We start from the raw sequence: 24,305 nt of genomic DNA, 5'->3' as shown, positions 1-24,305 counted from the left end.
TTCGCTCATCTCCCTTTCTGCCTCCGCTGCCGCCATGGCTCCCGTGGTTAGTATGGCTCCGCGTGAGGCCTCGGCTCCAGGAGAGGCACGTGGGCCTCGCCGAGCCCGGCACCTACCCAGGCTCGCTGGGGACGGCGCCCTGCAGCGTCCAGCTGGGGTGGGCTGGCAGGTCGGCCGGAGTGGGCCAGAGCCCCTGCCGATCCCAGCACGTTGTAGGTGGAGGAGGCCGCAGCCCGAGGCCCGTGAGGGGGATCCGGGAGGTCTCGGAGGCCGGGGTTTGGGCTCGGGTCCTAGCTAGGGGTTAGCTGGGATCTGGAGCCTGAAGACTGCGGGATGGGCCGGCCACTGGTCCTTGGATCCCGGCCCTGGGTTTGATAACCTGGGTGGAGGGCGGGGAGGAAGAACGGGACCTGCTACCGCGCATTCGGAAGTCCACGGCCAAGACTCCGGGCCGAATCCGCGGAAGGGCGGCTTGGTCAGCCTGCTTTCGGAGAGGAGGCCCGCGTTTGAGGAGCTTTTTAGTGTCCCCAGAGGAAATTAGTTTATCAGGGCGCACTGTAGAGACCCAAACGGCTGGTACAGTGGTGCAGGGCAAAGGCTCTCATTCCACTCTCCTCTGGGCTGGGACTGGGCTGTGCAGCGCCCTCCTCCCAGGTTATTTGAGAAAGTTGTTTTTCCGTGTTCTTCTCCCCAATATCCTACGTTTTCTCTTTTGTTGGGACTCCCTGGTTAACATTTCCGGTTCTTCTGCTCTTTCTGTCTGGTTGGGCTTTGAAATGCATTTTGGTTTAAAACCTTGATGGAGAAGTATCAAGTCCATTGTGGGTAGGTCTCTTGACTGATTGTGTATGTCTGGGCTAGATCTTAAAGCATGCCTCTTAGATTGTTACTGGGAAGAGACGTTGTAAAAAAAAAAAATCAGTGATTTTTGTAGTGGCCAAATGTTTGAAAAGTTGGTCTAGTTAATACACGTTTTAGACGAAGTTCTTTTAAATATAAAGGTAAGAAGATAAGATGTGTTCTTGGAAAGGTCTCTTGAATTCTACAAAGCTTTTAAACGTGAAAGTACAGGTAGCTAGGATGCACAAGTGCATTAATGGAGTCAAATTTGTAGAGGAATAAGATTAACACAAGATTCTTCGTAAGGGTGAAGAAACTAGAACCTTGTAGGATGTACTTTGCCGGGTGGTTTGGAAGTAATAATGCATAGGTTAAACGAATCAAAAGGTCAGAAGTTTTTGACGGTAGTGTTATAACAAGATCCTAGGTTTTAGCCTTAACCTTGTCCAAGATGGAGTGGACAGGCAGCTAGAATACTTTGCAATTCCCTTCACTGTTCATGAGAAGGTGAATGAGACAGGATTAAGGGAGGTGAGCTAAGACGGATCAGGACCCTGCCCTGAACATGTAGGACAAGGATTGATTTCACTTGAAAATTGTTGTGGGTATGCAAGGCATTTTGTATGCCTGTACTGTAATTTTGGAAAAAAATAAAATAGTATTTTTTGAAATTGTATTTGGAAATTTTAGGGCAAATAAAAGGAAATGTTCATTTTATTGTCGTTCATAAACTAAGAGACTTTCATGCCTATGGAGATTGGGGAGGCTGGAAAGTTAGAGTGGGTCAGGAGTGCTAGAATGATTTCCCCATCAAAAGGGCATGACCTCAGTCCCCCAAACTTGTAGAGAAGCATCTGCCTGCATTATACCTCTGCCACTCAGGCAATGATGCTTCTTGGCCCTCTTGCAAAGGGAACACAGCTTCATGAGTTTTGTATTTGTGTGGACTTTTATACCTCTGACTGACTGAATCTTCATCTCTGTTATTGTTTGTGTATTTTCTTAGAAAAAGCTTGTGGCGAAGGGGGGCAAAAAAAAGAAGCAGGTTCTGAAGTTCACTCTTGACTGCACCCACCCTGTAGAAGATGGAATCATGGATGCTGCCAATTTTGTAAGTTACATCCTTATTGACACTCGGGCGGTCGTGAACATTTTGAGATAACTGTTGAGAAAACCTACTGCGGTACATTTCTGTTTTTAGGCTTATAGGCAGCCTCACAGGTCTGGCTGTATCATTTCACCCTGGGAGTGTGGGCAGATTACTTGTTTGTTTCCAAGTCTTGCTTCCTCTTGTGTGTGCAGCAGTTGTGAGGAGTAAAGGAGATGGGCTTGGAATTTAAGCAGGAAGGGCTCTAGCACAGAGGTGTTAGAGGACTACCTTGTTTTTCTCCTGTAGTTTCCACAAATGATTTTACTTAAAAGTTACTGAGAAACAGACAAATTTCACTGGGTCCATGACATCCCTCTTGCTCTTTTTTTGGAGATGGAGTCTTTCTCTGTCGCTCAGTCTGGAGTTCAGTGGCAAGATCTTGGCTCACTGCAGCCTCCACCTCCCAGGTTCAAATGATTCTACTGCTTCAGCCTCCCAAGTAGCTGGGATTACAGGCGTGAGCCACTGCGCCTGGCCTTTCCTTTGCTCTTTTGTGTGTTTAAACATAAGTGGGAGACCCTGATCCTGACTATGGGTTACCTCTGTCCTGGGCCTCACTGCTTAGATGTGGAGCTTTGAACAAATGGCAGCAGTTCCTGAAGCTTTCTATATTATTAAGCATCTGAGCTTCAGTCTTTAAAGTACCCGGCTTGACTGGGCTCGGTGGCTCACGCCTGTAATCCCAGCACTTTTGGGAGGCTGAGGCGGGCAGATCACCTGAGACCAGCCTGACAAACATGGAGAAACCCCATCTCTACTAAAAAATACAAAATTAGCTGGGTGAAGTGGTGCATGCCTGTAATCCCAGCTACTTGGGAGGCTGAAGCAGGAGAATCGCTTGAACCCAGGAGGCAGAGGTTGCAGTGAGCTGAAATTGGACCATTGCACTCTAGCCTGGGCAGCAAGAACGAAACTCTGTCTCAAAAAAAGTACCCTGTTTGGTGAATTGTAATTGGAACTTGTTTTTTTGTTTTGTTTTGTTTTTTTGATATTGCCCTGTGCTGGTTTTTTGCTCCTGTGTTTGGCCCATTCCCCAATATTCCTCTATCCTATGCAATCTAGAAGTATTAAACAGTCCCACCGCCAGATTTTGACTCAGTAGTTTGGTTTTGACATTTTATTCTTTTTCCTCTAATAGCCATGCTTGGGGGATTCAGACTTCATATTTGTGTGCAGAAGTCTCCTAAATTTGCATTTGCTCTAAATTCTCCAGAAGGTTGAACTATTACCAGAATCAGTATCATTACAACAAAAATAATTTTTAAACAAAATAATTATGGCCACGAGTTTTTCAGAATGGAATTTGGGTAACCTCTATAGTTTATTGCCTTTATGTAGATGCTGTTTGCATCTGTGTCCTTCAAGAAATCCCTTATTTCCTTAGTTCTTTCTCTCTCCAGTGACTTCTGGCTTTTCTGTGTGGCCCTGAGGTCAGGAGTTCAAGACCAGCCTGACCAGCATGATGAAGTGCTATCTCTACCAAAAAAATATACAAATGAGCTGGGTATGGCGGCTCATGCCTGTAATCCCAGCTACTCTTTCTCAGCTTTGGTGTATTCCACTTTGGTATTCATACGTTGGCTCTGTCCTGGGATTATTCCTGCCTCCTTCCCTCTAAGCCATTCCCTTAGCCTACTCATCTGTGTATGTGATTGTCTTTCCTTCTGGAAGCTTCCTTAGGATAGAAAACTTGTCATTTATGAATCTTGAGATGCCGAATTCAAGATTTCTGACCTAATCACTTTGCCCCATCTGTGGTTAATGTATAATTTTTATTTATTTTATTTTATTTTTTTGAGACAGGATCTCACTCTGTCACCCAGGCTGGAGTGCAGTGGTGTGATCTTGGCTCACTGCAGCCTCCACCTCCAACGTTCAAGTGAGTCTCCTTCAGCCTTCAGAGTAGCTGAGATGACAGGCATGTGCCACCATGCTCGGTTAATTTGAATACTTTTTTTTTGGTAGAGACAGCACTTGGCCATGTTGGCCAGGCTGGTCTCAAACTCCTGACCTCAGGTGATTTGCCCGCCTCAGTCTCCCAAAGTGTTAGGATTATAGGCGTGAGCCACTGTGCCCAGCCAAATTTTTATTTTTTGAGAAAGTGTCTGTTGCCCAGGCTGGAGGGCAGTGGCATGATCCTGGCCCACTGCAGCCTCAACCTCATGGACCCAAGTGATACTCCCGCCTCAGCCTCTGGAATAGCTGGGACCACAGGCGTGCACTACCATATCTAGTTAATTTTAAGTTTTTTTTTTTTTTTTTTTTTTTTTGTAGAAAAAGGGTCTTTCCAAGTTGCCCAAGCTTGTCTTGAATTCCTGTGCTCAAGCGATCTTCCTGCCTTGGCCTCCCAAAGTGCTGGGATTACAGGCATGAGCTACTGCACCCAGCCAATTAATATATTTTGTATTGGAGTTTTTAAATAGAAAATTATAGGAATTTTGAGCTGAAAGGGACCTCATGTCATTGCAGTAGCAAGAAGACAACTAAAAAGGTCCTTTTTGGACGAAGCTTCCTGAAGTACACGAGGTGAATGCCTTGCCCGGGCCCACACAGGGTTTGCAGAGAGTGTCTCGGGCTCCTGAGTGGCCGCTGCTTCTGCTGTGCCACCCATGGCCCTGCTCAGGTCTAGAACTGTTTTTGTCGCTATGTCTTTGTGCTTTCTGCTACGTTGAAGGCTTATTTTCTGATAGTGCTGTGAACGGTGCTTTATACTCCTTAGATTCAGAAGTTGCTTCTAGCTTCGGTTGCATGTACCTTGTGAAAGTTTTATTTATTTATTTGTTTTTTTGAGACAGGGTCTCTGTCCCCCAGGCTCGAGTGCAATGGTGTGATCTTGGCTCACTGCAACCTCTGCCTCCTGGGCTCAAGCGATTCTCCTGCCTTAGCCTCCCGAGTAGCTGGGACTACAAGCACTTGCCACTATGCCTGGCTAATACTTGCATTTTTTGTAGAAATAGGGTTTTGCCATGTTGCCCAGCCTGGTCGCAAATCCCTCCCATAGTGCTGGGATCACAGGCGTTCTTTGTAAAAGTTTGGCCTTGGGTTTCCTGTCTCCTCTTGTGTTGCCCACTAAGCCTTTCATGTAGAGGCATATTTGATCTTGCGTGGAAGTTGCAAGCATGTTCATGCTGGGATGTTGTCTCAGTGTGTATATGTAAATGGGATTTGTTACCATTTTTTAAAAAGATTGAACATTTAAGAAACCAGTATTAGGGGCAGGTGTGGTGGCTCCCACCTGTAATCCCCACGCTTCGGGAGGCTGAAGTGGGAGGATCACTTGAGCCCAAGTGTTTGAGACCAACCTGGGCAACATAGAGAGACCCCTTCTTTAAAAAAAAATTAAAAAATTAGCTGCGGCTGGATGGGGTTGCTCATGCCTGTAATCCTAGCACTTTGGTAGGCTGAGATGGGTGGATCGCTTGAACTCAGGAGTTTGAGATCAGCCTGGGCAACATGGTAAAATCCTGTCTTGTCAAAAAATACAAAAATTAGCCGGTGTGGTGGCACATGCGTGTGCCACCTATTCTGGAGGCTGAGGTGAGAGGAACACTTGAGTCTGGGAGGTCGAGACTGCAGTTAGCTGTGATTATGCTGCTGCACTACAGCCTGCATGACAGGGTGAGACTCTGTCAACCACAACAACAAAAAAATGATATTAGTTCAGTGTTGGGAGACAAAAAAATATTCTATTGAGAGAGATGAACCTTCACTTCATTGGTCAATTTAACGATTTCCACAGGAGCAGTTTTTGCAAGAAAGGATCAAAGTGAACGGAAAAGCCGGGAACCTTGGTGGAGGGGTGGTGACCATTGAAAGGAGCAAGAGCAAGATCACCGTGACGTCTGAGGTGCCTTTCTCCAAAAGGTACGGGAGGGAGGTGTTTGTGGCTTATGTGTACCCGGTGCTCAGCCCGCCTTTTCCCTGCATGGGAATGGGGGCACCCGCAGAGTGATTGGTTTGCATCTGTCAATTTCTGGAACCATGCCCAGTGCAGGAGGCAGTGGATGAATGCTGTCATGGTCGTTATCAATAGGCAGCTTTTGGTGGTTTTAAAATTTTGTCTTTCATTTTTTTTTCGGTTTTAAGAAGTGGAGAGTTTAATAGCCAGGAAGGATGGGAGAAGGAAGAAACTCCCCTGTACAGAAGAAACAGAGGGAGGGGGAGCTCCAAAGCCAAAAGAGGAGGTCCCCCAAGACAGAGACGGAGTCTTGCTCTGTCGCCCAGTCTGGAGTGCAGGGGCATGATCTTGGCTCACTGCAACCTCCACCTCCTGAGTTCAAGCAATTCTGCCTTGGCCTCCTGAGTAGCTGGGACTACAGGTGCCTGCCACCACGCCTGGCTAATTTTTGTATTTTTAGTAGAGATGGGGTTTCACCTTGTTGGTCAGGCTGGTCTTGAACTCCAGACCTCAGGTGATGCACCTGCCTCGACCTCCAAAAGTGGTGGGATTACAGGTGTGAGCTACTGAGTCATCTTTTTTTTTTTTTTTTTTTTTTTTGAGACAGAGTCTTGCTCTGTTGCCCAGGCTGGAGTGCAATGTTGTGATCTCGGCTCACTGCAACCTCTGCCCCCCAGGTTCAAGCGATTCTTCTACCTCAGCCTCCCGAGTAGCTGAGGCTACAGGTGCCTGCCACTATGCCCAGCTGATTTGATTTTTTCTTACACATTGCTACAAAGACATGTCCAATAATTTTCGTATTTTTAGTAAAGACGAGGTTTCACCACGTTGGCCAGGCTGCTCTCAAACTCCTGAACTCAAGTGATCCACCAGCCTTGGCCTCCCAAAGTGCTGGGATTACAGGCCTGAGCCACCACAGTCCCAGCCAGGCTAATTTAAGCAGTAAGGTACTCAGACTTGGCTTAGACTGTTTGCTCAGATATTCTTGGCTGGGCACAGTGGCTTATGCTTGTAATCCCAGCACTTTGGGAGGCGGAGACAGGAGGACTGCTTGAGCCCAGGAGTTTGAGACCAGCCTGGGCAACATAGTGAGACCCCATCTCTAATAGTTAAAATTAGCTGGGCATGGCGACGTGTGCTTGTAGTCCCAGCCACTTGAAGGGCTGAAGTGGGAGGATGGCTTGAGCCCAGGAGGTCAGGGTTGTAATGGGCTGTGATTGTGCCACTGCAGGCCAGCCTGGGTGATGGAGTGAGACCCTAGCTCAAAAAAAAAAAAAATATATTGCAGGCCAGGCATGGTGGCTCATGCCTGTAATCCCAGCACTTTGTGAGGCTGAGGCAGGTGGATCATCTGAGGTCAGGAGTTCCAGACCAGCCTGGCCAACCTGATGAAACCCTGTGTCTACTAAAAATACAAAATTAGCTGGGTGTGGTGGTGCACACTGGTAAACCCAGTTACTCACCAGGCAGAGTCAGGAGAATTGCCTGGACACGGGAGGCAGAGGTTGCAGGGATCCGAGATCACGCCATTGCACTCCAGCCTGGGCAACGAGCGAAACTCTGTCTCAAAAAAAAAAAATGTGTGTGTGTGTGTGTGTGTGTGTGTGTGTATGTGTATGTATTTATTTATAGCTTCCTCTGTCTCTAGAGCACAGTGAAAAGCTTTCCTTTTTTACTTTCTTTTTTTTTTTTTTTTTTTTTTTTTTTGAGGCGAAGTTTCGCTCGTTACCCAGGCTGGAGTGCAATGGCGCGATCACGGCTCACCGCAACCTCCGCCTCCTGGGTTCAGGCAATTCTCCTGCCTCAGCCTCCTGAGTAGCTGGGATTACAGGCACGCGCCACCATGCCCAGCTAATTTTTTGTATTAGTAGAGACGGGGTTTCACCATGTTGACCAGAACGGTCTCGATCTCTTGACCTCGTGATCCACCCGTCTCGGCCTCCCAAAGTGCTGGGATTACAGGCTTGAGCCACCGCGCCCGGCCTCCTTTTTTACTTTCTTATTTTTTTTTGGAGACAGCATCTTACTCTGTTGTCCATACTGGAGTGCAGTGGCTGCATCTCGGCTCCCTGCAACCTCTGCCTCCTGGGTTCAAGCGATTCTCCTGCCTCAGCCTCCTGAGTAGCTGGGATTACAAGTGCCTGCCACCATGCCTGGTTATTTTATTTATATTTTTTAGAAGGAGTTTCACTCTTCTTGCCCAGGTGGGAGTACAGTGGCGCAATCTTGGCTCACTGCAACCTCCGCCTCCCAAGTGATTGTCCTGCCTCAGCCTCCTGAGTAGCTGGGATTACAGGCACCTGCCACCATGCCCGGCTATTTTTTTTGTATTTTTAGTAGAGATGTGGTTTCACCATGTTCGCCAGGCTGGTCTGGAAGTCCTGACCTCAGGTGATCCACCCAACTCAGCCTCCCAGTGTGCTGTGATTACAGGCATGAGCCATGGTGCCTGGCCCACACCCAGCTCATTTTTGTATTTTTAGTAGATATAGGGTTTCGCCATGTTGGTCAGACTGGTCTTGAACTCCTGACCTCAGGTGATACACCTGCCTTGGCCTCCCAAAAGTGCTGGGATTACAGGTGTGAACCGACGCCCCTGGCCAAGATCTTTCCTTTTTATTTCCAGTTGTTTTCCTTTTAAGTGCTACTGTGGCACTGGACAAGGAATCTGAAGACCTCAGTTTAGATGGAGTCCACTCTAGGTAATTCCTGGGGGCCCATTTTCTCCATTTCTAAATGGAGACATTAATCTGCTTGTTCCCTCCTATGTTATGTGGTGGTTTTTGAGGATGAGGTTAAAATACTTTACCAGTTGCTGAGGAATTTGATAATGCATACACATAGCTCCTTGCCTGGGGCTGTGGCCTTTTAGGAGCTTTTAATTATACTAAATCAAGTAGTGGGAAATTTTAAGGTGTGTTAGAACAAATTGGTTGTAGTTAAGCTTTTGCTTTTATTTTTAGCTGTGTCAGTGAAGAAATGACTTGGGAGCTTAAGTGAAGTCCTCTCAGTTTGCCTGGGAAGCAGTGAGCGTGGGGCTTCCAGGGTGTCCAAAGCCTCTGGCCTGCTGCGCTGTGGCAGAGCCCTTGGGGAAGATTCTGTGATCTTCCTGTGACCTGTTTACCAGGGTGGCGTGTCTCCTGGCATGTGTCACTTCTTTTTTCACAGATTTTCTGTTCTTTATCCAGTGGAGAAGGGAAGGTGCCTTAATTGTCTATTACAGCTTTTTTTTCTTTTTTAATTTTTTAAATTTTAAATTTTTATTTTTTTAATTTTTTTTGAGACGGAGTTTTGCTCTTGTTACCCAGGCTGGGGTGCAATGGCACGATCTCGGCTCACCGCAGCCTCCGCCTCCTGGGTTCAAGCAATTCTCCTACCTCAGCCTCCCGAGTAGCTGGGACTACAGGCGTGTGCCACCATGCCCAGCTAATTTTTGTATTTTTTAGTAGAGACAGGGGTTTCACCTTGTTGACCAGGATGGTCTCGATCTCTTGACCTTGTGATCCACCCGCCTTGGCCTCCCAAAGTGCTGGGATTATAGGCGTGAGCCACCACGCCTGGCCTATTCTTTATTTTTTTAAAGACGAGGTTTCCCCATGTTGGTCAGGCTGGTCTTGAACTCCCGACCTCAGGGATCTGCCCGTCTTGACAGCTTTCCTTTCTTGATGATAATAGTTTTATTTTCTTGAAATGTTCAAGGTGTCCCTAATGTAGAACTTTTTCTGCCTCTGAATTTGTATAGGGTTATTATTATTATTTTTTTTTAGTTTTTATTTATTTATTTATTTATTTTAATAGAGATGGGGTTTCACCATGTTGGTCAGGCTGGACTCGAACTCCTGACCTTGTGATCCGCCTACCTCAGCCTCCCAAAGTGCTGGAATTACAGGCATGAGCCACCGTGCCTGGCCTGGGTTATTTTCTTTTTTAATTAAAAATTTTTTTTTGAGAAGGAGTCTTGATCTTGTTACCCAGGCTGGAGTGCAGTGGTGCAATCTCAGCTCACTGCAACCTCCACCTTCCAGTTTCAAGCAATTCTTCTGCCTCAGCCTCCTATGTAGCTGGGATTGCAGGTGCCTGTCACCATGCCTGGCTAATTTTTTGTGGGGACAGGATTTCACCATGTTGGCCAGGCTGGTCTTGAACTCCTGACCTCAGGTGATCCACCTGCCTTGGCCTCCCAAAGTGCTGGGATTATAGTGTGAGCCACCGTTCCTGGCCTGTACAGGGTTATTATTTTTTTTTTTACCTGATTTTTTTTTCCCTGGGTGTTCTATTAGGGATTTTTTACCCCTTTTTTTTAGATAGGGTCTTGCTGTGTCGCCCAGGCTGGAGTGCAGCGGGGCAATCATAGCTCACTCTAACCTCAAGCTCCTGGGCTCAAACAGTTCTGCCTCAGCCTCCCAAGTAGCTGGGACTACATGAGTGCCCCACCGTGCTTGGCTATATCAAGAAAATTTTAAACTATCTGAAATTTTGAATTAAACAACCTCATCTGAATACAATATGGTAGAAATAATTGACAAACAAGTACTTTCTAGATGGAATGTCCAACTTGATTTATCTTTGTGTAGGGAAAAGTAGACAGAGTTGGACTGAGGTCTTTACACTTTGTGAAGATTGCTTTGTTGGTGTGGGTCACTGTTAAACAATGTTCCTTGTTTTGAGATGGTGAGTCTGTTGGTTCATTACATTTGCATCCCTGTTAATATGCGAGGGATCTATCTGAGCATCTCATGTAGTCCTTGTCATGGTCTGAAGAGATGGTTAGCAGCAGGAGTCCCCTTTCACTCTGGGAGGAACAGCTTGGTTAGATTCATTGGCTCTGCTGTGGGTTTGTGTGGTGTGAAATTCCCTTTATGGCTTGGGAAGATTCAGAATAGCCAGTCTCAGGGCCATGTAAGGAAGCTGGTGAGAGAGAAGCCAGGATTGTGGTGCACTTCATCTTTTTTTTTTTTTGAAACAGAGTCTCGATCTGTCGCCAGTCTGGAGTGCAGTGGCGCAATCTTGACTCACTGCAACCTCCACCTCCCAGGTTCAAGTGATTCTCCTGCCTCACTCAGCCTCCTGAGTAGCTGGGACTATAGGCACCACCATGCCCAGCTAATTTTTGTATTTTTTAGTAGAATCAGGGTTTTACCATGTTGGCCAGACTGGTCTCCATCTACTGACCTGGTGATCCTTCCACCTTGGCCTCCCAAAGTGCTGGGATTACAGGCATGAGCCACCTCACCCAGCCATTTTCTTTCTTTCTTTCTTTCTTTCTTTCTTTCCTTCTTTCTTTCCTTCTTCCTTTCTTTCCTTCCTTTCCTTCCCTTCCCCTTCCCTTCCCTTCCCCTTCCTTCCTTCCTTCCTGCCTTCCTGCCTTTCTGCCTTCCTGCCTTCCTGCCTTCCTTCCTGCCTTCCTGCCTTCCATCCTGCCTTCCTTCCTTCCTGCCTTCCTTCCTTCCTGCCTTCCTTCCTGCCTTCCTGCCTGCCTTCCTGCCTTCCTGCCTTCCTGCCTTCCTGCCTTCCTTCCTGCCTTCCTGCCTTCCTGCCTTCCTGCCTTCCTGCCTTCCTGCCTTCCTGCCTTCCTGCCTTCCTGCCTTCCTTCCTGCCTTCCTGCCTTCCTGCCTTCCTGCCTTCCTGCCTTCCTGCCTTCCTGCCTTCCTTCCTTTCTTTCTTTCTTTCGCGATAGGGTCTTGCTATGTTGCCCAGGATGGAGTACAGTGGCTATTCACAGGTGCAATCCCACTACTGATCAGCACGGGAGTTTTGACCTGCTCTGTTTCTGACCTGGGTGGGTTCACCCCACGTTAGGCAACCTGGTGGTTCCCCACTCCTCGGTGGTCACCATATTGATGCCGAACTTAGTGCGGACACCTGATCGGCACAGCGCACTACAGCCCAGAACTCCTGGGCTCAAGCGATCCTCCCACCTCAGCCTCCCAAGTAGCTGGGACTACAGGCATGGAACACCATGCCCGGCCTTTTTTTTAATTAAAAAAAAAATGCTGTGTAGAGACAGGGTCTTGCTATGTGGCCCAGGCTGGTCTCAAATTCCTGGGTTCAAGGGATCCTCTCACCTTGGCTTCACAAAGTGTTGGGATTACAGGTGTGAGCCACCAGGCCCAGACCTTAGGTTACCTTTATGTAGTTAGGGTGTTGGGCACAAAAGCCAGTTGTTGCCTTTCCGTAAAGTATGAGTTTTATGGCGGGGCGTGATGGATCATGCCTGTAATCCCCGCATTTGGGAGGCTGAGGCGGGCAGATCACTTGAGGCCAGGAGTTTGAGACCAACCTGGCCAACATGGCGAAACCCCTGTCTCTACTAAAATTACAAAAATTAGCTGTGTGTCCTAGGACTTTGGGAGGCTGAGGCGGGTGGATCACAACGTCAGGAGTTCAAGACCAGCCTGACCAACATGATGAAACCCTGTCTCTACTAAAAGTACAAAAATTAGTCGGGAGTGGTAGCATGCCCCTGTAATCCCAGCTACTCAGGAGGCTGAGGTAGGAGATTCAAGGAGAATTGCTTAAACTGGGCAGATGGAGGTTGCAGTGAGTTGAGTGCAGTGAGTGGAGATTGCGCCTCTGCACTCTAGCCTGGGCGACAGAGTGAGACTCCGTCTAAAAAAAAAAAAGCCGGACGCGGTGGCTCGTGCCTGTAATCCCAGCACTTTGGGAGGCCGAGGTGGGCGGATCACCTTAGGTCGTGAGTTCGAGATCAGCTTGACCAACATGGAGAAACCCCGTCTCTACTAAAAATACAAAATTAGCTGGTGTAGTGATGCACGCCTGTGATCCCAGTTACTTGGAGGCTGAGGCAGGAGAATCACTTGAACCCGGGAGGCGGAGGTTGCGGTGAGCTCAGATTGTGCCACTGTACTCCAGCCTGGGCAAAACTCCATCTCAAAAAAAAAAAAAAGAAAAAGAAAAAAAATTAGTTTTGTGTGGTGTTGTGCATGCCAGTAATCCCAGCTACTTGGGAAACTGAGGCACGATACTTGCTTGAATCCTGGAGGCAGAGGTTGCAGTGAGCCTGGGGGCCACAGAATGAGGTTCTGTCTCAAAAAAAAGAAAAAGTTTTCTAATGATCAGCTTGCTGTGGCGTGTTTAGCTCTCACCCTGCTAAAGCAGCAGTTGGGCAGGCTGGTTGAAAGTCTTCGTGACTGGGCACAGTGGCTCACGCCTGTAATCCCAGCACTTTGGGAGGCCGAGGCGGGCAAATCACAAAGTCAGAGTTCGAGAGCAGCCTGAGCAACATGGTGAAACTATGTCTCTACTACAATACAAAAAATTAGCTGGGCATGGTGGCGGATGCCTGTCATCCCAGCTACTTGGGAGGCTGAGGTGGGAGAATTGCTTGACTCCAGGAGGCAGAGGTTGCAGTGAGCCGAGATTGTGCCACTGCACTCCAGCCTGGGTGACAGAGCAAGACTCCATCTCAAAAAAAAAAAAAAAAAAAAACAGCAAAAGAAAGTGTGCTCTCTGGGCGTGAGCGCAGTGGCAGGGTGTTATTCTGTCCCTGTGTGTTGGGCGGTGCGCATCATGTAGCAGGAGTGACACTGCACACAGCCCTAAGAAGCGGCCCTCATCATCCCGACAACCTCAGAAGGGGGTTTCACTCAGTGAGGTGATGTGTGCACAGTGCTTAGAGTTCACTGGAAACCCACTGATTCTCCATAAAAAGTATGGAGGTTGTGTACTTAACTGTAAAATTTCTATCATGTTATCTTTCTCCAGTGGTCACTGAAGACCATTTTATAGTGTTTGCTGCTGTTTCATGGACAACTGGTAGGTCTACTTATCTGCTCTTTTTTTTTTCTTTTTTTCTTTTTTTGAGCTAGTCTCACTCTGTCACCCAGGCTGGAATGCAATGGCACAACCTCCACCTCCTGGGTTCAAGTGATTCTCGTGCCTCAGCCTCCTGAGTAGCTGGGAATCAGGTGTGCACCACCATGCCTGGCTAATTTTTGTAGTAGAGATGGGGTTTCACCATGTTGGCCAGGCTGATCTTGAACTTCTGACCTCAAGTGATCTGCCTGCCTCAGCCTCCCAAAGTGCTGGGATTACAGGTGTGAGCCACTGCGCCTGGCCTGCTGTCATTGTTACTGCCGATGTCAATGGCACGGGACTGATACTCTGAGAGCCTTGGCTCGGTGTGTTTGCCTCGCCTTTGCCACTTGTGAGGCTTGGGAAAACACCTTGAGTTGTAATTTTGAAAACGTTAAAATGCTTCAGAACGCAAGCACCAGTCTGTCTAGTGTAGTTCTCAAGTGTCCTTTCTCTGCAGGTATTTGAAATATCTCACCAAAAAATATTTGAAGAAGAATAATCTACGTGATTGGTTGCGCGTAGTTGCTAACAGCAAAGAGAGTTACGAATTACGTTACTTCCAGATTAATCAGGACGAAGAAGAGGAGGAAGACGAAGATTAAATTTCATTTATCTGGAATATTTTGTATGTGTTCTTGAATAAAACTTGGGAACCAAAATGGTGGTTTATCCTTGTATCTCTGCAGTGTGGATTGAACAGAAAATGGAAATCATAGTCAAAGGGCTTCCCTTGGTTCCCCACTCACTTATTTGTAACTTCTTTTTTTTTTTCTGCTTGAAAATTTCAATTCTTGAGGTAATACCAGAGTAGGAGGGGGTGACTTGATGGAACTGACAGCCTTGGGGAGGCAGATGAGGGTGTGGAGGTGTGGGCTGAAGGGAGTGGCTGTTGTTTTAAAAAATGTGACTGTCAATTGTATCTGTTGCTGTTCGCAAACAATGATTCAGGATACGAGTGGGTTCCTCTCATTCATTAAAAGAAAACGTGACATCTTTCTAAGATTCTCTGTGGGAAAAAGTGTCAATAAAATACGGGTTTTTGGGTCATTCGTCTTTAATTTTTTGGTTACAAATTTCTCTTGACACACACAATTGTGTCTGCTAATCCTCTTCTTCCTAGAGAGATAAGCTGCACTCCTTCGGCATTGGTGCGTAGTCCGTCACTCTCCATAAAGGCGTTTGGGGAATCAACTGTAAAAGTCCCAGGTTCTAAATTAACTAAATGTGTACAAAAATGAATGTGTAAGTAATGTTTCTACGTCTTTGCAACAAACTGTCACTTTGGTCTCCAGCAGAGGGAGCTGTAGGAATAGTGCTTCCAGATGTGGCCTCCTGCGTGGGGCCCAGCCGTGGGGGCCCTGATGCCAAGAGCTCTGGAGGCTCTGGTGAAGGGGGCCACAGAGGCGAAGTGACCTGGAAGCCTCCCATGCTAAGGAGATGGGAGGTGCCCGGGAAGTAGCTGCCCCATGCCACTTAGGCCATGACTAGATGTAACGTCAGAAGTCATTCTACAAACTGGTGTGACGCAGTGCACAGGTTAGAGAATTGTGAAAGGGGCTACCAAGGGTGGGAAAAGAGTCGCAATTGTTGCTGTGAGTGACTTTGAAAGAAATTCAAACAGTAATGAAGAAGTGTCTGTTTTAGAATTTACGGTGTATGAAATTCATGTTTTTAAAAGAGCTTGCCTACAGATGGTTTCCGCACCTGAAATTGTGCTCTGTGAGTTGCATAGCTGGAAGTTCAATGCTTGATCCTACCTTCGCTCCAATTTAACATTTGGTGCTCTGTGGATTAGTTGAACATGTTGGGGCTTTGCAATTTCACTTGTGTTAAAGGCTCTAGCATTTTCCATTTCTATGCAAATTTCTTTGAAGCAGAATTGCTAGCATATTTCTCTGCCTTCACAGAAGGCAGAGTTTCTTTCAAACTTCACTGAGGCATCAGTTGCTTTTTGGCGATGCCCCTTACCATGATTGTTAACTGTGACTTTGTGGCTTGAGTTTGCAAATTTTACTTGTTTGTTGCATTGATGTTCCCATGTAGAAAGCAATTTTTAGTTTGGTTGTGAAAAAACCCTGGGCTGAAGTTACCATTTAAGTTAAAAGAAAAAAACTAGTCCCAGATTTGAAAACTTGTAATAAAATTGAAACTCACTGGTTTTTCTATGTCTTTTTGATCTCTTGTAATCGAGTTTTGATCACATTTTCTATTAAAGTGGCTAACACATGGCTACTATTACTGTGCAAGGCTTTGTTTTTTTAAGGACTGGCATGTTAAGAAAAGCTTTGTCCTCACAAATTAGTTGCTGTACCAACGGTTCTGTTGGTCTTCATTAGGCTTAGAAGAAACAATGTCCTTTATTTCGATGTTCTTCCCTTAGCTGTGCTGTTTGCCGCAGAGAGATTCAGGAGTGGGCTGTCACTAACTGTAGAATTTCTCCAGATGCAGAGCTTAGGGAGCAGCTTTGCCAGCAAATGCGGTTTTCTGATGGGGAATATGTGGTGTGCACTTGAATTCCATCACAGCCATGATACCAGCTGTGCCCAAAACATATTGCAGACCAGTTTCCTTTGTATCTGTTTTGACTCACACCTCACTTGCCTGATCGAACATAGTTGAGGCACGGAGGCTGACTGGGGTCGTGGAGAGTTTCAAGCCGTGATTTAAGTTCATGAGAGCGCTGAAACAGGCGGTCGGTCTCATCTCTGCCAACGTGAGTTACACAAGCACCCTCACGCCCTTCCCTTGAGTGTGCTGGTACAGCCGAGGAAATGAGGTGTGTGAATGTCACTGTGTGCTATGAACTAGTGTCACTTTTTTTTTTTTTTTTGAGATGGAGTTTCACTCTTGTTGCCCAGGCTGGTGTGCAATGGAGTGATGGTTCACCTCAACCTCCTCCCGGGTTCAAGCGATTCTCCTGCCTCAGCCTCCTCCCAAGTAGCTGGGATTACAGGCGCCTGCCACCACGCCCAGCTAATGTAGTATTTTTCGTAGAGACGGGTTTCTCCATGTTGGTCAGGCTGGTCTCCTGACCTCAGGTGATCCACCCGCCTCGGCCTCCCAAAGTGCTGGGATTACAGGCATGAGCCACCACGCCTGGCCGGAACTAGTCACTACTAAAAGCAAAAAACAAAAAAAACAAAACTAAAGGCTTCATGTGTTTTCTCTCCAAAAGCCTCTGATCCCCCTTTTCCCATGGCACTTTGAGTGGTGAAGTGTTTGGTTAGCGCTGTACTCAGCTTTAGGAACAGCCAGGTGTTTAGATACCTGGGTCCTAGCCGCTCGAGTGGTGTGTAGGACAGAGTGGTCAGAAACGTGAGGAAAGTGAGGGAGCTGGGTGATACCAAGTGTCTTAAGACATTTGATATCTGGGGCTATCTAGACCTCAGCCTTTTTAGGGGACACGATTTCCTGGAAGGTGAAAAGGACCCCAGTGAGCAGGGATAGTGGTCCGGCTGTTAAGTCACTAATTATGTCAGGGGAGCCTGGAATTTGGTTTGACACCTGATTTCACATTCCATTTGTACACAAGACTTAGACCCTTGAACTTGTCAAGTGTAGTAAGCCAAGAGCTGCTGGCCCTCCTGTGGGTGAGGGGGACTTAAGATGTGGGACAGCTACAGATCTGGCAGTTCCAGGGGACAGATCCCTGGGGTGGCTGGAGTCAGAAACCGCAGGGTAGGGGCACCATGGGAGTGAGAGATGGGCCAGGCCCCCGAGGGAGAGCCGGGTGGGCACCTGCCCGAGTTGTTCGCCGAGTCGTGGTGATGGGCCTGTATTTACTGGAATAAGTAAATACAGTAGGTTGTATCCCTTTGAGGGAGAAGAGGGTAGTAGAGAGGCTTGGTGTGGGGATTTGCCATCCCTGCAAGGAGGTGGCCCTCCACCTACAGGTAGCAGATGGAGACCACCTGTTAACCGGTGGCATCATAGTGCTTATCTCTAGGAACAGGAAACTGAATTTCTAATCCAGCCATTTTCTTGTCTTTGGGATGGATTTGAGAATACACATTCTTTTTTTCCCCCTTGGCTATTTTGGGCCCAGCTAAAACAGTCTGTAAAGGCTGTGCTGACCAGCGGAGTGAGTTAGCTACCACTGTCACTAGAACCCAGAAAGCACGCATACAATGTTCTCAGGCAGGCCGGGTGTGGTGGCAGGCGCCTGTAATCCCAGCACTTTGGGAGGTGGAGGCGGGTGGATCATGAGGTCAGGAGTTTGAGACCAGCCTGGTCAATATGGTGAAACCCTGTCTCTACTAAAAATACAAAAATTAGCCTGGCGTGGTGGCGGGCACCTGTAATTCCATCTACTTGGGAGGCTGAGGCAGAATCTCTTGAACCGGGAGGCAGAGGTTGCAATGAGCCAAGATTGTGCCACTGCACTCCAGCCTGGGTGACAGAGCGAGACTCCATCTCAAAAAAAAAAAAGTTCTCAGTTTTTAGTTCTCAGTTCTCAGGCTCGTACAAGTGTTTTCTTGGGTTCAGGACCACGGCCCAGGGCTGCCTTTTTGAGAAGCACCCTCCTCCCCTGCAACCCCAGCTGATTTGGATTCAGGTGGTGCCAGGTCCACACTTGAGAAAAAGGCTTCAAGTACAAGGAAAATCTTGGTTCAGCAGGTGGGCATGTGGTCCTGAGTGGCGCTGTCTCACACCTGCTGAGGAGGCGGCATGGGGCAGTTTTGAACTCTGTGGCTGTGAGGTGGTGTACATACAAGCACTTCGCTGGCCTTGAGAACCAGGCGTGCTGCGTGGCCACAGCATGGATACGCGTTGAACCAACTGGCCTCAGGCAGGGCTTGGGGCTGCCTGGATAGGAGTTCATATAGCCCTGGAATGGAAATGGACTATGGTATGTGCAGAAGATGATGTGCTTTTTGTTTTTTTCTTTTCTTTTGTTTGAGATGGAGTTTTGCTCTTGTTGCCCAGGCTGGAGTGCAGTGGCACACCTCAGCTCACTGCAGTATCCACCGCCCAGGTTCAAGGGATTCTCCTGTCTCAGCCTCCCCAGGAGCTGGGATTACAGGCGCCTGCCACCATACCTGGCTAATTTTTTGTGTTTTTAGTAGAGACAGGGGTTCACCATTTTGGTTAGGCTGGTCTTGAACTCCTGACCTCAGGTAGTCCACCCGCCTCAGCCTCCCAAAGTGCTGAGATTACAGGTGTGAGCCACCACACCTGGCTGATGCGCTTTTTCAACTCTTTTTGGAAAAAGCTTTTTTTTGAGACAGAGTCTCGCTCTGTCACCCAGGCTGGAGTACAGTGGCACAATCTTGGCTCACTGCAACCTCTGCCTCCCAAATTCAAGTGATTCTGCCTCAGCCTCCCAAGGAGCTGGGATTACAGGTGCACGCCACCATGCCCAGCTAAATTGTTTTTAAATTTTTTTTTTTAATTTTTAATTATTATTACGTGTCATCAACTTTATTTTATTTTGAGACAGAGTAGTGCTCTGTAGCCCAGGCTGGAGTGCAGTGGAATGATCTTGGCTCACTGCAACCTCTGCCTCCTGGGTTCAAGCGATTCTCCTGCCTCAGCCTCCCAAGTAGCTGGCACTACAGGCACGTGCCACCATGCCTAGCTAATTTTTGTATTTTTAGTAGAGATGGGGTTTCACCATGTTGACCAGGATGGTCTTGATCTTTTGACCTTGTTATCCGCCCGCCTCAGCCTTCCAAAGTGCTGGGATTACAGGTGTGAGCCACCTCACCCGGCTCGTAATTTTTGTATTTTTAGTAGAGACAGGATTTCTTCATGTTGGCCAACCTGGTCTCAAACTGACCTCAGGTGATCTGCCCACCTCAGGCTCCCAAAGTGCTGGGATTACAGGCATGAGCCACTGCAACTGGCTGGAAAAGTTTTTTTCCTTGATGCTTGTATAACCAATATGTTAAAAAATATTTTAATTTTTGAATTGTCACTGAGGTGTAATTATGAGCTCTATGACTGGCAAATATAAGAATCTCGTTTACTGAAACGGTAACCTTATCGATAGCTTGTTTTCGCAACTGCAGAGTTTACTGAATGTTCACCTTTTTCGGGATTGCTTTTAACATGCATTTTTGGCCATTGTCATTAAAATGACCATTTAATATTTAACAATAATAAGAGCTCTCCTTTAAAAATGACTGGAGATTTGTAGTAAAAAGTCCATTTGTTTCTAGCATTCCAGTTTTTGCTTTTGGACATTAAATGGTATTACCTAGCTGCAGTCATCAGGAAGAACAGGATGGGGAGAGGATTATGACTGATGAGCATCTCGACTCTAATTTGTTGCCCAATTAAGCCGTTAGAACTGTTCTTTCTTGAATGATACCTTGACTTTCTCAGCCTCGCCTTGGGAATTGGAGCCAAGGTTAATGATGGGGGCGGCTTTCTGGTGATGAGAAATATTGTAAGTCAGAGTTTTTCTGCTGAAGGGCAGGGGACTTTTGAAGGGGATCAGAGAGGTGTGGTGGTGGGGCTGGTAACTGAGGGGTGGGCATGTCAGCTTAGGGGTTTCTTCCCAGGTGGTTACCATTCAGGGAGACGGTTGGTTTGGAAAGAACGAGGAAGAGGCAGATTTGGTTCAAGCCTCTGATCTGGGGCTCCCCCTGGCTAGCTGCTCGTAGGGAAACAACCTTGGGAGGGGAGCCCTTTGGTTTCCTGGCCTGCTTCCCTGCAGAGGGTTCCTTTCCCTTTGCGGGCGGCCAGCACTGGGCTAATCTATCTACAGTGTGGTTAAAGGGTGTCTGGGAGATGGAGGGGTTCCCAACACCCTAGTCTTTGATTCTAGAAGACTGGCCCGACCTCTCCTTGCCCAGGAATGAATGCAGAGGGTCTTTTGTTTGGGGCTTGCTGGCAATTAAATTGGATGGGAAGACCGGGAGAACTGCTCCCTTCTCTCTGCCCTTCCCCAGCCATCCTTTGCCTTCTGGCCAGCGGCCTGGACTCACGGTGGCTTGGGTTGTGGACCTCCCGAAGAGGTCTTGCACTGGGGACCCTTGGCCGAGTGGGCACAACTCCTCGGCTCTACAAAGATGGCGGGACAGGGAGAGCCCTCCTGGGATGCGAGCATAACGGGGGCAGAGGTTAGAGCCGGCCTGGATGGGGCTCCAGCATAACAGGGGCAGCGGTTAGAGCCGGCCTGGATGGGGCTCCAGCGGAGACTTCCTTCCTACTCTTGGCTCCCCAAGCCCAGCCGATCCCGCGGGTCTCAGGTGGGTTCCCCCAATGCCCCTGCGAGGCAGTGAGAGAGGGAGACCCTCTGGGGTTAGAAAGCCGGCGGCCAGCCGGCCCCTGGAACTTTGCGTTCTTAAGGTAGCTCTGAGACTTGCCGCCGCGGAGACTGAAGGCGCTCATTTAAAATTCCAGTCTTGCTCCCGAGGGCTTTGGCCTCCATCTTCACCTTTAACGACCGAGGACTGGTGGCGGCGGCTCCCTCTCGCTCCGCGACTGGTGTCGCTTCTGAGCGGGAATTTTGGGCACAGACGACGCAGATCCGCACTGCCCGCAGGGCTCTGCATGGGTTTGAGCTGGACCCAGGCTGGAGGGGCTTTTTGGAAGATGGCACGTGGGCGGCGGGAGCGGGGACGCGGGTGAGGGGAGCCCGCCTGCGCGGATTTTTCTGCAGTAACCAGACCCACAGTCTCCGTCCTTTCCTCAAGTGTGGAACGCATTTTTCTTACAATCCTCTTTGGAGAGGAGGTCAGGAACGTGCCAAGGCCGAAGCCGGGTGCGGGGCGGGTCCCGGCGCGTGTGAACCGAGTGGGGAGCGGGCGGCGCGCTGCCCTGGACACCCCTCCTCCGCGTCCTTGGGGGGCCCGGGACCGGGCGGGCGGAGGCGGCTGGCCCTGCAAGGGGTGCGCGGGGGCGGCGTTTCCCCGCCTCCACCTGCGCTTGCCCGCTCGGCCGTCGGGTCCCCGGGCGCGCGGACGCCTCGACGGCTCCCCTTGCCGGAGCGCCCCCCTTCCCGGCCCCACCCTAGACCAGCGGCTCAGGACTAGTCCCCCAACTTGTTCTCTGCTGTTAACTAGTCGCGCTGCCGGAACGATGGGATGGGGTTGCCACAGCAACCAGACTGGACGTCACAATCCGGGCATGTGTGCCGCCCCCCCCGCCGTGCCGCCGTGCCTCCGGCGCTGCCGCCGCCACCCTCGGCCGGCTGCGGGACTGGGGCTGCGGGGCGCGGTGGGCGGAGCGCCTGGGCTTTGCGGGGAGCGGGCTAAGGCGGCCAAGACCAAGGGGGGTCGAGACGCGGGGGAGGAGGTTTGGGGGGCGGGGGGGCAGACGGCCGCCATCTTCTCGCCGAGGCCGCCTCGCCCGCCGCGCGCGCCCGTCCGGCAGCGCACGGGTTAAGGCTGGCACCGCGCCCGGCGGGAGGGGGGGCGCCCACCTCCCCTCCTCCCCGCACCGGGCATGCGGGGCCCACTGGGCACCGAGGAGGAGCTGCCGCGGCTGTTCGCTGAGGAGATGGAGAACGAGGACGAGATGTCAGGTGAGCGGGGCGCGGGTGCGCCGGGGGCCAGAGCGGCAGGGGTGCCGAGACGGGCCGGGCCGGGGCCGGAGCGCGGGCGGCGGGGGCGGCGCGGCCGGGCTGGCACCGCGCAGGAGGGGTGCAGGGGCTGCAGGGCTGCGCTCCCGCCCAACTGGCGCCGCGCGGCCAAGGGCGCCGGCTGGGTGAGCACCCGGGCGCGGCGTGCGGGCGGCCAAGGGCGGGGTGCGATCCGGGCCCCCCAGGCGGCGACGCGGGCCAGGCGGGTCGGAGGATGGCGGGCGGGGCCTGCGCTGGGCGCCCTGGCCAGGAGGGGTCGCGGCGCTGCCGGGGTCAGCCCGCGTGCCCTTGAAGGGGGCGGGAATCGCGGTGGCTCCTGGAGCGGCGCACCCCGCGCTCGCGTCCCAACGCCGCGCGCCTCTGGCCTCGCCGCGGACAGGCGAGACCCAGCCCCTGGCCCATCTCGGCCACGGGGCGGACTGGGTGGGGCCCAGAGCGGAGCGAGGACTGGCGGTGCTTGGGGACACGGCGAGCGCCCAGGATGGGGCGGCTTCCCTCCCGGCCCAGGAGGGCTCCGTGCTGGAGCGCACCGGCTCGGACCTCTGCTCCTCTTCCCTGGCCTCTGGGCACTGTGACCACCGCTCCCAAGCACTTTACCCGGGCCGCCGGCGTCCTCCTGGCGCGCCCTGGCGCCCGCCGCTGTCTCCAGCACCCCTATTGCCCAGGGTGGTGGCGTTCCTAGCCCACCCTGCCTTGGCTACAGGCCTGACACCCCAGGGCCACCGCCCCTGCCCTTGCCATCTCTCTCTTTTTTTCTCTCAGAATTTAGCACACACGGGGCCGTGGGCCAGGAGTTGCCTTGCAGGACAGCTCTTGAGTTAACAGCTCACCATTCGTTTGGGATGTTTTCCCTCCCGGCACAGCTGGGCAGAGCCCCACCCTGTCAGCCACCCTCCCTCCTTTCTGGGAGACTCTTACTTCTTGGCTTCCCTACACCAAGTGTATGGCCTCTCTGGGCTTCGGAGAGACTTGTGGGAGGCTGGAGGCCCTCCCGGGCCCAGGAATGTGCCTCTGGCCCCTCTGACTTCCAGGGGTGAGAAGATTCCACAAATGGACACCTCCAGCTCCTGTTGGAGGAAGCAGCGCAGAGTCTTCTCTGGAGGGTGTTCCTACCAGGTGGCCACACCCCCGCCCTCTCCTGTTTGCTTGCTAGGTTACTTGGTGGCTTTAATGCTGTGACCAGGCCCCTACAGGAGCCTGGCACTCACCTGGCCTGTCAGGCCAAGTTGGCAGGGAGCGTGTTGGGGCCCAGGGAATAGGGGAGTCCTTACTTGGGGTGGGTTGCCGGGACAGTGGTTGTCTGTCATATCCTCAGTCCTTGGAATCAGATCCATTCTCTGGAGGGGAAGACTCAGGCCCGGCACAGGCACCAAAATGAGTGGATGTTTTCCACCCAGGAGGCTGGCTCCCTAGTAAACCAGTTCACTGGTTTCCTCAGGAAGTTGTTTGTTGTGGTATGTGGGGTGTGGCCCTTTTGTGGCATCGATGGCATTTCTGGGGCTGCACCCACCCCCCTGGCGGAGTCCCCTGGCCATCTTTCCCATCTCACACTCCGGCTCTCCCTGACTGTGTTGGATATAGAGGTTGGGGAGGGAAGGAGGCCAGGGAAGGTGCCCCCAGTCTCGTAGGCACCCACCTCACTGCTTGGGCCAGAGAGGTGGGGCCCTGGTCATCCTGCCCACCACCCATGCTCCCCCTTGGTGGATTGGTCACAGAGCCTCCAGGAGTGCCCCCAGAGCCCTGCAGAAGAGCCGCCGTGCTCTGGCACCTCTGGCCTGGGGATTCTGCCCCCATCCCTCAGCAAGGCCAGCTGCTCCACCTCCAGAGCCTTCCCAGGCTCCTGGCTTCTCTCCATGTTCTGGGTCCAAGCCTCTGTCCCCTCCTGCTGATCCCCTCCGGGGCCTTCTACCCAGTCCTCATTACCACCTTCTGCACAGCAGCTGGGGTCACCTTGTGAACACAAGTCAGATCCTGACCCACAAGGCTGCAGTCACCTGTGAAGCCCTTGTCCCGGTCCACGCCTGTGCCCGCTTGTTCCCAGCAGTCACACTGGCTTCCCTGCTGCTTCT

The 24,305-nt window shown here is 50.5% G+C and overlaps 2 protein-coding genes across 6 annotated transcripts in view; both read left to right on the top strand.

Moving 5' to 3' along the window:
- RPL22 (ribosomal protein L22) lies at window positions 1-14,753 on the top strand. Of its 2 annotated transcripts, none has more exons than XM_012473660.2 (4): window positions 1-46; window positions 1,847-1,951; window positions 5,730-5,854; window positions 14,164-14,753. In XM_012473660.2, the coding sequence occupies exons 1-4, from the start codon at window positions 35-37 to the stop codon at window positions 14,306-14,308; spliced, it is 387 nt and encodes a 128-aa protein (XP_012329083.1). In that variant the 5' UTR covers window positions 1-34; the 3' UTR covers window positions 14,309-14,753. The 2 variants fall into 2 exon arrangements, with proteins under 2 accessions (XP_012329083.1, XP_064219242.1); XM_064363172.1 differs by lacking the exon at window positions 14,164-14,753 and adding an exon at window positions 13,614-13,811.
- A 7,321-nt stretch (window positions 14,754-22,074) lies between these two features.
- Window positions 22,075-24,305, top strand: part of CHD5 (chromodomain helicase DNA binding protein 5) — a 76,402-nt gene continuing 74,171 nt past the window's right edge. For all 4 annotated transcript variants that reach the window (XM_064363170.1, XM_064363169.1, XM_064363168.1 and 1 more), the window contains exon 1: window positions 22,075-22,179. In XM_064363170.1, coding sequence (XP_064219240.1) covers window positions 22,101-22,179 — 79 coding nt within the window. In that variant the 5' untranslated portion in view covers window positions 22,075-22,100. The remainder of the gene's footprint in view (window positions 22,180-24,305) is intronic.

Source organism: Aotus nancymaae, unplaced genomic scaffold (assembly GCF_030222135.1).
Source record: "Aotus nancymaae isolate 86718 unplaced genomic scaffold, 86718_ANA_hifiasm-v0.15.2.pri h1tg000053l, whole genome shotgun sequence".
Taxonomy (NCBI): Eukaryota; Metazoa; Chordata; class Mammalia; order Primates; family Aotidae; genus Aotus; species Aotus nancymaae.
This window is presented reverse-complemented; position numbering and strand designations above follow the sequence as displayed.